The sequence below is a fragment of the Anabrus simplex genome, chromosome 1 (assembly GCF_040414725.1).
Source record: "Anabrus simplex isolate iqAnaSimp1 chromosome 1, ASM4041472v1, whole genome shotgun sequence".
Taxonomy (NCBI): Eukaryota; Metazoa; Arthropoda; class Insecta; order Orthoptera; family Tettigoniidae; genus Anabrus; species Anabrus simplex.
Genome location: NC_090265.1, coordinates 14,095,802 through 14,111,231, shown reverse-complemented (window position 1 = coordinate 14,111,231; position 15,430 = coordinate 14,095,802). Strand labels below are relative to the sequence as shown.

The window sequence follows — 15,430 nt, the reverse complement described above, 5'->3', positions numbered from 1 at the left end:
TAGGACAGTGTTTGTCAGTTATAAATATCAGTGAAGTAAATTAATTGCACTGTAAGAGAGTAATATAAATTGTACCACAATAAGTACGTAAATAACATACTGTGTGACGAACAGTACTTTAAGGGAATAATAGCCTGTAATTTGCAATATCGAACCGCTATCATGAACACTTCAAGAGTGCCGTATGAAACGGGCGTATCGCGTCGGACGACATAAATCGCGACGGGCGTAAAATTGACACCTCGTCGTACGTGTCCAGGTCCATTGTGCGGTAATTGGACGAAGATTAAAATAGTGTAAAATATTAAATTTTGGGGTCTAGGATATTAATTTGTTGTATAAAAGTTAAAGTGTTCAGTGTTAACGTTGTCAATGGTGAAGTTTTGTGATAATTAAGGTATTAGTGTAAAATGGTAATGTGCCAGGAAATCTTTTGTGGAACTACGCCATCAAGAATGGAGAAGTAAAATGCAGAGAGGGGCCGAAAGGAGCCTCTCATCTGCCAAGCTGCAATGGATTCGATAACTAAGATGAGTACTAAACTGTAAATAATATTTGGGAAATGTTAGCGTGACTGGAAAAATGGGGATAATTTGATTAGATTTGGTTACCTTCTGTAACAAGATGAGTCGCTTAACGACCCCATCCTAAATTTGTAGCACGGACAGTAGTAAATAATAACAATGTAAATAATCGGGTTCTTTTTATGTATTCAGTTTGTTGGAGATGTAAATTTTGTAGATATAGAGTAGTACGTTAAGTCATGCTTGCATTCATATTTTCTTTGTAGTCAAGAATAATTTTCTTTACATTTGATTTTGGTTATTATAGTTAAATAGACCCGATATGTCCTTTTCTGTTTGTCATTTTGACGAGTTATGTAATGACATTGAAGGGAAGTCCAGCCTTGTCATACCAAAGTGAAGTTGTTAAATTTGTGAGAAGCGATTATAATAATAATATTCCAAGTAAATCATATCTGGATTGATTAGTGCCAGAATAAATCGAAATTGTAAAAGGGGTTATGCGTTAAACATATTAAGAGTGGACTACCGTGTAACAGGTGAAATTAATTTTTTTAAAATTAATAATAATAATAAATATAATAAAACTACTTTTTTGAAGAAGAATTTTTTTAAAAAAATTGATATAATAATAATTCATGTGATATCGGATATTTAGTGAGCCGTACGTAATAATAAAAGTCAAGTGATCAGGTGTTGAGTTTGTCGGAAATCATTTAATGACGGGATGTCGTTTTTAATTCGGAATTAAAGAGTGTGGTAATTTAACATGATAAATTAATAATATTGAAATTTAAGATCGGTGCTAATAATCCGTACATGTTAATGAACGTGTGGTTTAAATTACGGTCCAATATTTTTCTTTACGAATAAATGTCGTGTCTTAAAGTTGCAATTCAGTAGCCGGAACACGTAGGACTAATATTACGAAACCATGATTGTCAAATTTTGGTAAACATAATTTCAAGATGTTACGATTATTTGTGGAGAATGAATTAAGGCGTAGATCAAAATGAGATAGAAAAATGTTAAAGAATCTGCAGTCAGATAATAAAATGTCGTATGATGTCAGAAGTGAATAAATAAGTCAGTTGATAATTCTGTGAGAAATAAATGGATCAAGGAATATTGAGATAGAAAGGAAAATAAATTCCGTACGAGAGACACTTAGGATATTGAAATGAGTGTAAAATGTACGGGCAGTGTCACAGAGAAATACTGAGTTACGTAGCGGGTCGAATTCGAACCCGTGACAGCATGTACGAAATAAATAGACTGCACCGCTATTCGTTGAGATACTACGGATCTAAGGATAATGAAAGTTCAGAGTCCACATAAATGATCGTATAGTGTAATCATTGTAATGACGAGTGATGACAATCATGATGTCGTGATAATAATAATAATAAATATTGCAGATAAAGGTTTGGACCGCCTTAATTAAATAAGCGTTGATAAAGATGTTAAACGGGAATCTAAATGATAATATGCAACCGATAATAATAATAACAATGTTAGGACGATGTCAAATCATCGCGGTCAGATTAATAATAATTGTCATAACAATAACAGTAATGATGCCGTTGGTTGATCAGTGAAATAATTATAATTGCGACCGATATCTTAATATATTTTGGCGGAAGTGACCGGTTCATTAATAATAATAACATTTTGAGTGACGTGAATAATAATAATAATAATAATAATAATAATTGTACCAGGCGGTACACCTCCACGCTATTAATTTAAAATGTGCGCCAATTGAAACTCCTCTGCTGGAGGAAGTCTGAACTTTATTGACGGTATTAATTTTCTACTTTCTCAGAAGATGTCACCACGTGGAAAAGTTTGAGTTTTTGAACTGTGTCATTTTTGATGTGTTTTTGTTTCACTTGTGGTTAGAAGTGTGAACTTTCTCTTCTAGAGGACACTACTGAAGATCAACAACGGTGCACTCTAGTGCGAAGTGAAAGAACTGTTTTTTGGAGAAAATTTAATTTCAAGAGTTTGTTCTTTGTTAAATTTTCTTTCAGTCATTGTTTAAGTTGGCAATATTCACCCCTTCTTTCCCCTTGTGTTGAACCTAACCAATCCCGAATTTCTTAAATTAATTTCTATCCAATCAGATGTATCTTCCCCCAACTTGAATATGTTGCTGTGTCCTACCCAATAAAGTGTTTGTGGGAGGGTGTTTTCATTCCCCTAACGCCTAGAAACTTCCGCGAGAGTATTTAAACTGCTGATTTTTGGGTCTCTCGGCCACTTCTGTTCCATCTTTCAGTGTGTTAAGTACATAGCAGGGGGCGGGAAGCGCCTCTTTCTTCGGCAGCGGTCAACAACAAGGTAATGGCCGATTAATAAATTCTTTCTTTGCTAGCTCAGCAGTTTAACTTTCGGGGCGGGTTCTAAGCGTTCCACTATGTAACCTTTTCCTAAAATGTAACTTCTCTTTTCATCTATTCTCTTGTAAAGCTACATACTGGGATAGAGAGTGCTAACCCTCTCGAGCTCCCACTCACATTGTCTTGAGGTGAACTTATTTTCTCAACCAATTCTTCCGCAATGTAATGTAAATTGTTATTTTCTTAAGTCACCTCTGTAGTATGGGATTAGCCCTTGCACTAACGGCCTAAGGCCAAGTAGGTCTTAAACAAAGTGTATTAGGAGTGCAAGTTCGCCTCCCCTCAAATTGTATTTTAGAGGTTATGTATTAACCTTCTTGTCATTTAATAGACCTCAGTAGGTTGGGTATTTTACCCCTGTGTATATGTCCTTTGAGGACAGCTTAAAGGTGGAGTTTGGTGTGGCCTGGGAGAGGCTTAAATCTGAGAGCGAGTGGCTCTTTTGAAAATTGTATATTGTATGCCTCGAGGAGGCTTTTCAGTGTAATTTGGAGCAAGGGCTCCTAGGTATGAATGGGGTTTTCTGCCCCTCTGTTAAAATTGTGTTTGGGGTAAAACTGAGCTGATTGCCCAAGAATTATGTTTCTGACTTTTGAAGCCCCAAATGGGGTACCTATGTAAATGTATTCTTCAATCGTGTTTCGGCTACTAAGTACCTGTTCTATTTGTTGTTACCTAATTTTGCAAAGAAAATATAACCTTGTTAAATTTTAAAATTAATTTCACTTTAGTAGCTTGAGACCTATTCACCACCCAGCACCTTCTTCATGCATAACTACCACCAAAACACGGTAACAATAATAATAATAATAATAATAATAATAATAATAATAATAATAATAATAATAATAATAATAATAATAATTTCAAGGATGATAATTTCGTGGATAAATGAATATTCTGACGATAGTGGATTAAATTATTTGGTGACAACATCCCTCTACTCGTATGTTTGAATGATAAGAGTGAGAAATATTATAGTCATTTGTTACCTCGTTATCGTACGGTTTCCGCACGGTATTTCCCACCGCTTCTCGTTATCTCATCTGTGGCAGTAGTCTACTGAGGCTACTTTGTAACATTTCAGATCATGTGTAAATAAAATATAAATGCTAATTCAGTGGTATGGCATCAGCTGGACATCGTAAGATAGGAACTGTCCGTGTAATCCATTTTTCGTAATTCACGAGAAACATTGCCCAGTCCGAGTACCGGTCTCGGAAAAATGTATATAGCCAGGGTACATCATCTTAGTTAAATCGAGAAGCCGACCGTAACATGGGTTATGCTCGGGCTCCCGATAGAAGGAAGCTATATCCTTGAACAACGGTTCGATTCAAATGGAATCGATCCGTAAGTTATACTCCACTTGTAATTTCTTTCAGAAGCAACCCAGCAACACATTGATACCACTTGCGGTATAGCAAGTGATTTATTTATGTAACATGTGTGGGAATTTAAATATCGTTGCCAAATGTATCAAAGTTTCGTACGTCGGATGGCGTAATAAACTGCTCCTTCTGGCAAAGTATTTCAAAGGAAACCATTCTCATAATCTTTTTATTGTAGTTAGATGATGCCCTTTTTAAAGTTAACAGTCACTTCCTAGTCCTATCATGGAGTCCTTAAATTCAAGTTTACAATCGAGCCTTCCCCATTTTAATTTTAAATTGCTCCGTTCATTCCCGTGTTCATTGATGCCGCTATATTTATATTTGATGACTTAAATAATGAACCGACACCCCTGAGATAAATGCTAGTCTGGGACTCGGGAGTTGGACGGGTGCAGTATCTGTTGTTGAAAGTCCATTTCCATTACAATGTGGTCAAGAAAATTCAAAATGAATTTTATCCAAATAGTTTTGTTCTGCAGTAAACGGGATGTCTCCAAAGAAAAGGTGATGTTTGGTCATCCTGGATATATTAGCTTTAAATCTAATGGTAAGTTTTTTCCATATTTCACTTCTTGAAAATCTCTGAACTGAAATTTTTAATGAAATAGAGCCTAGAAATGAAGTTCAAGGATATTAAACATAAGTAACTTACAATCCTCCTCCGTTCTCACAGAACTTGCGAGCTTCTCGTCCTTCTTCAGCGGCCTGTTCCACAGGTTCTACCGTTGCTGGTTCTTCACGCTTACTGCGGTGGAGTTCAGCATTAGACCCAAGGCTGTGAGCAAAGAATCAGTGCAGGCCACTACATTTTTTGGAGGTGGTTTAAACTTCCACATGTTTCTAATTTTTAAAAGAAGAGAACAGGGATAACAATGTATACGATGATTTCATAGATTTCTCTGACCCTAACTTAATTATTCTGTATATTAGTCATTTGAGTTTCTCTGTTTGTCCTACCATTCTTCAAAATTCCCAGCCAAAAACATCTCAGTATTTTCAAGGTTCCTGGATATCCTCAAACCCTTTAAATTCTTATGGTTTATCAAGTAGATGGAGAAGAAAATTAATTTGTTTCAACTTTGTCCTTACGTGTTTTGACTCAGCTGATACGATGGCACCACATCCTGACGATACTTGGCCACTTTAGGCAATGTCTCATCTGCTTTCAAAATCGGGAGAGTCTTGCTCAAGAACAGTAGAGTTTTGTTTTTCAGCAGTTCACTGAAATGACAATAAAGCAAGATTATATAAAGTATTTTCTGATTACTTCCAATGATTGTATAAAGTATGTGGCTTTATATTATTATATTTTGAATGTACAATGTCATAGCCTCTATTTTTCAAGTACGCAGACTATTAAAGGATTGTCAAACCCCATGATTTCAAAACTAATATTTAAAATGAGAACATGTTCTCTCTAGATGTTCGAAACATTATAAAACTTACTCCCTCTCTTCCAAAATATGGTATAGGCATAGGTTTGACTCGTGGAGTTATGAACCATGTTTATATCATGAAGGCAGGCTAGGCCTATGTGAGGCTGGAAAATAGGAACCAGGAGGCAAGCACATACACTTGCACTTATTGCATTTCCATCAGCCCTCCTTCCATCACCACCACCAGTGGAGAGCAAGAGTAGTAGGTGATGGCATCCCATACCATCACACCTTTTACTCGGATGATGTACCCCTTCTACATTCAATGTGTTGGCTAGAATGTCTCCAGACTTGAGTTGTCTATATCCAGACAGAACCATGAGTCGTCATTGAACACCAATGACTGCCATGTTGCATGTTCCTGGCAGAAGTTCAAACATGCTTGGCGATGTTCAGGAATGGTGAACATCATAAGGGACATGGTAGTGGCAGACTGAAGTTTGACACGTCTCAGGCTAGCATGCATTTACACCTATGGAGTGCTTATAGCTTGTCATACAATCAAATAATCCCCACTGCTAGTAGTCTGCTGGGATTAACTGGCATCCAGCACCAATGCACAATGTAATCAGAAAGGTTCAAGTGGAAAGCGATGCACTAAAACATCCAATGATGCCACCTCCCTTAGACTCATTTAGCTGGTTAACGGCTTGTCGAATGTGCTTTGTGCTCATTCAGCTTAGTTTCGTGGTTCACACTGCTACTAAGTACCTTGCTTATATAAATGTGGGAGGGACATGTATGACCACACAGGCAGTTAGAACCAAACGTGTATTCCCATGGTTCCTTCACAGTGTGCAATTTTGTTTGTAAATGGGTGTATTTTACCAAAATTTAATTCAACTAATAAGTGAAACTAGCTGTAATGTGCAACATCGATGTCCATAGTGTGGTTCCTTCTTATACCACACAAAACTTCACTCATTAGGGACGGTATAGAAATGGAATCTTACCTCAGTTAACAATTTTGAATAATTCACACCTTATTTAGGACACTCACTTTCCTTTCAGTTGCTCCTGTTTTATGATTATGACTCTAATTGTAATGCAGAGTATTGTTAAAGGTACACTTACAATGGATAAGAAGACCCAAGGATGTTCTGACCCATGGGGTTCTTGGGGATAAAGCCTTTCTTTAAATCTCCACACAGGTTGTTTAGAGACCTTGGCGTAGCAGGACCGTGAAGACCTGTAAGAAATATGGTTTATGTACAAAAATTGGTACCAGTATTGTGTTCAGATAAAGTGTCTATTTCAGTACTTCATGCTCTCTATGATTATAACACTGTCTATTTCATAATACAAGACGTGAAGTCAGAGACATAGCATAGCAAGTGAGAGGACTTCAACTCGCTTCCCATTAGAGCAATGGCTACGGTGTGGAAACAAGTTTACACGGAGTGATTGGGGAACATACTGACTGAGAAAATGCCCTTGCACTTTGTGCTGGAATGTCAATCTGGTTACAAGTCAGATAAAGTTCAAAATTTCTTATTACCATCTGAAAATGATTAGCATTTCTCTAAGTCAGCTACAGCAAAAGACATGTCACTTTTTGGAAGATCTCATTATAAAAGCAGACTCATTTATCTTGTCTCTGGGGTCGCTTGACCCACCCAGGTTCATTTTGGATTTCACACCGCATGCTATTCGTGACACCATGTGATTCTTGATATGAAAATCTTGACCTAGAATGGACCAGGATTTGAATCTTACCCTTCCAGGTCGGAAGCCAAAAGCTAAGCCATAGACTCCTTTATCATTAAGGGGGACAAAGGTTGAAATTCCAAGAATAAGGTGGAGCTTAAAGCCAGGAGCTGTCCCACGTTTTGGGGGGAATATTCTTTTTCTCTCATTTTTGATCAGCATTAACTATTGTTGTCAGACTGACAGAGTTTGGTCACAGCGGTAATCAAAGATATGACCTTATGCAAAAATTAGTGTTTCATTACATTAAGTGCAGCCTCTTCTTCTTCTGTATGAAGGAAATAAGGAAAGAGTTGCTGTCATCCAAATCAACTCAATTATACTGGAAGTTCTATAAGGTTTGGGACAAGTAGGTGAGTAAAATCTTATAATGTGAAATGTATGATAGATTCAACTATAACTTAATACTTTATAAGTCATGTTCAAATCTTTTCGGAGGATAACATTAAGTCATTAAATTAGTGTGTTCACCAACTTCATCTATTCAAATATTTCCGGAGTGTTACACACATGGTGAATGGAAGGAAATAATTCAAAGGTTGTTCTCTCTAATGGATACCTTACAGTTTCTGTTCCATTTATTGTATTAACGTGAGTAGCGGGGTGCAGCCATAGCAACACTAGTGCAGTCTGGCGTCCCTACTAGGAGAGAGCACTCACTTTCTTTGTCCACATGTTGTGGTACTAGTATAATGGCATTACTGATTACTAACAGAGAGAAAGAGAGATGGGAAGAAAAGAAGGAAGTTACAGATTATATTATAGAATTTCTGGGTTAGCATACAAGAAACCCAGAATTTCCAGAGTAGGAAGACTCAGTCAATCACTACTGATCTGCATTTAGGGCAGTCGCCAGGTGGCAGATTCCCTATTTGTTGTTTTCCTAGCCTTTTCTTAAATGATTGCAAAGAAATTGGAAATTTATTGAACATCTCCCTTGCTAAGTTATTTCAATTCCTAATTCTCGTTCCTATAAACGAATATTTGACCCTATTTGTCCTCTTGTATTCCAACTTTATCTTCATATTGTGATCTTTCCTACTTTTAAAGACACCACTTCCTATAAACGAATATTTGACCCTATTTGTCCTCTTGTATTCCAACTTAATCTTCATATTGAGACCTTTCCTACTTTTAAAGACACCACTCAAACTTATTCATCTACTGATGTCCTCCCACACCATCTCTCTACTGACAGCTTGGAACATACCACTTAGTCGAGCAGCTCATCTCCTTTCTCCCAAGTCTTCCCAGCCCAAACTTTGCAACATATTTGTAATGCTACTCTTTTGTCGGAAATTGCCCAGAACAAATTGAGCTGCTTTTCTTTGGATTTTTTCCAGTTCCTCAATCAAGTAATCTTGGTGAGTGTCACATACACTGGAACCATACTCTAGTTGGGGTCTCACCAGAGACTTATATGCCCTCTCCTCTACATCCTTACTACAACCCCTAAATACCCTCATAACCATGTGCAGAGATCTGTACCTTTCATTTACAATCATATTTATGTGACTACCCCAATGAAAATCTTTCCTTATATTACCACCTAGGTACATACAATGATCCCCAAAGGGAACGTTCACCTCATCAACGCAGTAATTAAAACTGAGAGGACTTTTCCTATTTGTGAAACTCACAACCTGACCTTTAACTTCATTTATCATCATACCATTGCCTACTGTCCATCTCAGAACATTACCGAGGTCATTTTGCAGTTGCTCACAATCTTGTAACTTATTTATTACTTTGTACAGAATAACATCATCTGCGAAAAGCCGTATCTTCTTTAGACATATCATTGATATATATAAGAAAACATAAAGGTCCAATAATACTGCCTTGAGGAATTCCCCTCTTAAATATTACAGGGACAGATAAAGCTTCACCTACTCTAATTCTCTGAGTTCTATTTTCTAGAAATGGAGCCACCCACTCAGTCACTCTTTTGTCTAGTCCAATTGCACGCATTTTTGTCTACAATGGTTTGCTCAGGATATCAGCATGTGTGTATTGGTCTTAGGTTTTACCCCACTTGTACAACTGGTCAGTTCCTCTACAATGATTTGTTATAATGGAAGCCATTTCAGTTTTAACCTAATTAATTTGTAAGTTTACTCTGTGAAAGCTAATTCAATAATATTATAAACATAGAAACACACAGATTATACCTGAAACACAGAATGGCATGCTCCTTCATCACATCACAAATCACACTTTAAAAGGGAAGAGTACATGTAGAACCATTTATCATTAATTTCTGTTTATACTCTTGTAATAGTTGAATATTAGACCTTATTACTAGTCTCGCAAGGTGGTGCAGTGCTCAACTATTGGAAGGGATTTCTTATATAACTGTTAATGGTTTTTTCATTCTCCTGAACCAGCATCTTTCTTTTTCTTACAGGTTCCAACTCGCTAAACCAGGATAAATTCACTCCTTCATATTCCATATTCCAGCCTGTCCATTGTTCAAAGAAATTTATTTTTCTGCATTCCAACACTCCTTCTTTTTTCTTCTGACAGGAACTTGGACATTTTTATCTTTGTATGCCTCATTTAATCGGTTCTTCCTTAAATTAACGCAGCTCATTTCATTCATATTACTTTTTCCTCCTCTCTTTGCTGTTCCCCCTATCGTACTGTTACTTATTGTGCCCAGCTAAAAGTTCTTCACTTTGTTTTACTTTCAGTCTTTAAATTTCCTCGTAATTTCCTTTCACCTTTATGTTTTATTGTTAATTGTTGTGTCTCTACAATTACTTTCATTGTTTTTAATTTTCTTCCACTACTTTTGTGTTTAGATGATTTTTCATTTATTTTTTTGTTGTGCTAACCCGTTATAAATATATTTTCCATTGCAGAACACTGTAATTCAGCTTCTTTCTGTTTTGGTTTCCCAAATAAATAAATAAATAAATAAATAAATAAATAAATAAATAAATAAATAAATAAATAAATAAATAAATAAATAAATAAATAAATAAATAATTAATTGTGGACAGTGGAAATGAAAATGGTGGGCAGTATGGAGTAGCTGTAATATTAGGAAAGAAGTGGGCAAACAACGTGCTAAACACATATCTTGTCGATGATAGAATAATGATGGTGAAAATAGCTGCAAAACCAACAGATATGGTAATTATACAGGTATACTTCCCAACTACTGGACATGACGACGATGAAGTTGAGGAAATGTATAATAAAATAGAAGATATAATTAAACTAAACAATGACAAAGATAACACAATCATAATGGGAGACTTCAATGCTGTGGTTGGCAGTAATATTACTAGAAAATTTGCTGGCAGGTTCGGTCTAGGACGAACAAATGATAGAGGAGAATGTATGATGGACTTCTGTGAATAACAAGACATGATCATAATGAACACTGTATTTTACATGCCTAATAGAAGATGTTACACACGGAAGGATTTCGGAGATAATAACAGATACCAAATTGACTACATTCTAGTTAAGAGAATGTACAGAAATCAGGTAATGTCATCTCATAGCTATCCTGGCTTAGACATCGACAGCAACAATATCCCAGTTTAGCAAAGTGTCGAATTAGGCTGAAGAAGTTAAGGAAACCAAGAAGCAAGAAATGGAATCTAGAAAAGTTAAATGATCCATTAACACAAGTAGCATTCGAAGAAAAGACAGACACAATCATGTACAACAACTGTAACGAAACAGATTGGGACGCTGTCAAAGCTTCACTTACAACGGCAGCAGATGAAGTGCTAGGAAAAAAGATGCTTGAACCCAGGAAGAAATAGATGACTGAAGAAATACTAAATCTCATTCAGGAAAAGAACACCGGAAAAATACTCCAGAAGGAATGATGAACTATAAGAAACTAAAAAACTTAGTTACACCGAAGTGCTGAGAGGCGAAAGAAAGATGGATGGATGACATTTGTAAAAGCATAGAACATGATATGAAAATCGGAAATGCTGACAGAGCATACAATCAAGTAAAAAGAACGCAATTCAAGGCTAAAATGAAATCCAGTGTAATAAAAGATAAGGAAGGAAATCTGTAAATAGAAGCTGAGGAGGTACTGAAGAGATGGAAAGAGTATTTGGAGGATCTATATAATGGAGAAGAAATTGACAATGTAGATGAGTAGATCATAAAACAAGATCAGGTTTCACAAGATGAACTAGGTCTTCCCATAATGAGAAGTGAATTCGAAACAGCACTGGTACAGCTGAAAAAGAAAAAGGCTCCTGGACCAAACAAACTGCCTGCTGAACTGTGAAGAAACTGTGGAAAAAACTGAAGGATGAACTCTTCAAAATCACCAGGTACTGCTATGAAAATGGAGATATGCCAGAGGATTTTGTAGAAAGCAAAGCAGTACTTCTGCACAAAAAAGGAGATTCAACAGAATGCTCCAAATACAGAATACTAAGCCTTGTTTCACATGCAGCAAAAATATTCACATGCATATTAAAAAACAGAATCAAAATGAAAATTGAGCAGAATCTAGATGATGATCAGTTTGGGCTCAGGAAAGGAATACGAATGAGAGAAGCTATTATAGTGTGCAGTGATGGTAGGAAATGTAACTGTATGACAAAGATATTTTACGACATCATCGCGAGGTAAACTCTAAATACATGGAATCATGTGGTAGGTTGTGACTGTGTAAAGTTGAGTACGCCGTGGGGATCAAACTCCGGACGGAGAACGCTCATCGCGAGGTTGATCTCTGTAGCAGTGAGGGAGATCATTTTTCGAGGAGTATAATTCTGGGATTTGGGAAACTCTGTTTCAAAAGAAAAGCAGAAGTCGTGTGACGAAGTACTATAAAAATAAATCCATGTAAAATTGAGAACAGGATTTTCAGGATCAAATTATCACTCTAAGTAACGGGGAGTGATAAGTGCAGGATCTGAACGATCTAGACAGAAAATTAGGAGAAGGACGGTTGATTTATATCACGGAAGTAGGAGGCGATAGACTTGGGAATGAGGAGATCGTGAATGTTCAACTCACCTAATTTAAGTGGAATAGACTAGCTGAGGTATTTATCATAATTAGCATCACGCAACTTGTATCGGTCATAGAACGATAGAGGGGAAGTTTGATGGTGTCGTGTGATCAACAAGTGTGCAAGGTTGTGCAAATATAATTTCAGTGATCTGTTTACCAGGAAGATGAATTACTCCAGCATTGCCATGGGACTTCTAGAAATCAGGTCTGTTCGAGCCAACGACATGGAGTGAGCACCAATGGCAGGCCCCCGGAAGGTCGGGTGGGCCGAGATGCACCAAAACTGTTGAGTATTGAGCTATCCTTCTTCCAATGTTAGTATTTCCCCTTGTAAATAGAGTTAATATAAATATAGGGTTAATGATGATGTAATTGATAGGTTAATTATCTCGGAGTGGTCGGATGACCCATTCTTTAGTTTGATTTATTTAAATAGATATGGGAAGGGAGTGAACTAGGAAAGATGTATAGAGTTTGGGACCCCTTTTAGTGCCTGCATGTGCATGCCATACTTTTTTATGAGTGCTGACAAGGAGTTGAGGGGGGAAAATAAGTAGAAAATTGTGCAGGTTAATGTCGTAGATCTCATCTGCGTGACTGCATAAGACGAGCAGGGATTAGCAGGTGACAGGATCATTAACATGTGCCCGTACAGAAATAAATGTGGAATAGTTACAGCACTAAGTTCGTTAAAGTAGAAACAGTAGCTTTTTTGCATGCTAGTGTATAATTTTTGGCTGTAATTGAAGATGTTCGAGAAATGCTGTGCAGAGGTTCGAACGCCCGTCCTCCCCACACTAGTGAGGTTACATTTAGAAATGTCTGTTTCAGTGTTTTGGCAAGATTTAATAATTTAAATAATAATAATTATTATTACTATTATTAATATTATTACTATTATTATTGTTATCAATTTTTTATTTTATGTAATTTGATCGGTGATTTTATACCGCTATATTTCAAGTACAAGTTAATGTGACAGGTACAAAATCTCGCCTCAGTAGGCAGAGAGTACGGAACATTGCCGTGGTTGGCGGACATGTGGTAAATATTAGGAGGGAGAGAAGATACGAATTGAATCCCAGACCTCCAGAGATATGAGAGAATTTGATGTGAGTTAACGGTTGAATTTAAGAAATAATTATCAGATATTGAAAGTGTGTGAGCTGGCTTGAGCAATGAATGAGATTGCGCCAGTTTCAAATGAATGAAATTTTAAAGACACAATGACCTAGAATAAGCAGGTTGGATGGTGTCTTCAGCTTCCAGACAGTGGAAAGAATGACAGCCGTAATTTACGACCGAGGAGGGGAGAAACTTGTGAAGGTAGGTCCATGCACAAGCGAAGAAGTTGGTCGGGCTAACAGTATGCCTTTCCTTTGAGAAATAAAGACAGTAGAGTTCTGTAATTACCACATATGCCGTAAGCCATGAACCACGAAGGCAGTATGGAGTAGCTGTAATATTAGGAAAAAATTGGGCAAACAACGTGCTAAACACATATCTTGTCGATGATAGAATAATGATGGTGAAAATAGCTGCCAAACCAACAGATATGGTAATAATACAGGTATACAGATGTTTCTTTTGTATGACAGTGTTCACATGATTAGGTTAAATTAGGGATTGATTGCAGGATCCTTGATGGAGACGAACATAGTCTCCAGGTCGAACCTCGATTGCACAAAGACGGAACGGCTGCTCGCACAAGTAGCGGATTCTACGAGATGAAATACAGCCATTGATATTTTGTGATTGTGTATAATATATGTTTCTTTTCATGGTGTAATCTTGTTTTGTGTTAAGTACTGTTCTGCGCGAATTTAGACTTCGTGAAATTTCACTGATAGTTGTTGTAAGTGACGAGTTCGTTGTCAAGCCTGTGTTCGTTTTATTTTTATTTTTTTCTTCAAATTCGTGGAGACAGGCTGAACTTCGCAGAGGACTCCAGAGATGCAGAATCAACGTAGTTAGAAAATCATTGTAGATGTTGCAATATTTCTTTGATGTCCATTATCTAGGTGCAGATGTTGGTGAAGGTCCAAGTGGGATTGAGCTTATCTTTCACCTGTACAATGTTGTTGAATGTTGCATTATGGTATAATCTTATGCCATTCGAACATTTTCTTGCCTGTGCGATGATTATGAATCTAACTTACCGGTGTGTTCAAGTTGTCAAGTAGACTTTTCTCAACAGTCAATGCAATGATTTGAATAAGAAATAACGGAATGTTGAGACATATTTTAGTAGGGATAGTTCTGCGATGCGAATGATTTAGCAATTCCTAGTTACTTGTTTAAGAATATGTGATGGACGATAAACTTTATTCACCTTAAGCCTTCAGCGCTGAGATATTTGTTTCTTTTATTTTCGATTTTTAATTGATGATATTACCAATGTACGAAAGTATATTAACAAGAGTGGAAAGTTAGGCATCTTATTTTCCTAATTAACGAAACATTAAGTCTTTCCCATGTTCATTTGTGTTGCTTTTCAATTTAATTACTATGTAGTTGTCATTTCAAGCTTATTTTCTTAGTCATTAAACGGAAAATCCTTCCATAAAAGAAATATTTTCAATGTTCTCATTTGTCGTAGTATAAGGATTGTTAGGATAATAATCTAATTTAGGATAATTAGTAATAATCATTTCTTCACATCAACTGTACCGATATTAATTCACCGTAAGATACAAAGTTTTTTAAAATATTCTGACACCCAATTGTAAGATCTGTGACCCAACTCGTCGAACTTGCACGTACCCTTGAGTGGAGACTCATGTATCACCGCATGACACCAGCTGAGGCGTAACCCAACATTAAGAACCTTGAATTGAGAAATACGTGAAAGGTCACAGTATGTATGTATGTATGTATGTATGTATGTATGTATGTATGTATGTATGTATGTATGTATGTATGTATGTATGTATGTATGTATGTATGTAAAAGAAATTGATTTG

At 36.5% G+C, this 15,430-nt stretch overlaps 1 protein-coding gene across 1 annotated transcript in view; it reads right to left on the bottom strand.

Annotated features, from left to right (window-relative positions):
• The window catches only part of spz6 (Spaetzle domain-containing protein 6), a 218,447-nt gene that overhangs the window by 87,046 nt on the left and 115,971 nt on the right, over window positions 1-15,430 (bottom strand). The window contains exons 3-5 of the mRNA XM_067138688.2: window positions 6,831-6,945; window positions 5,410-5,541; window positions 4,973-5,095 (exon numbers count right to left, since the gene is read on the bottom strand). Coding sequence (XP_066994789.2) covers window positions 4,973-5,095; window positions 5,410-5,541; window positions 6,831-6,945 — 370 coding nt within the window. The remainder of the gene's footprint in view (window positions 1-4,972; window positions 5,096-5,409; window positions 5,542-6,830; window positions 6,946-15,430) is intronic.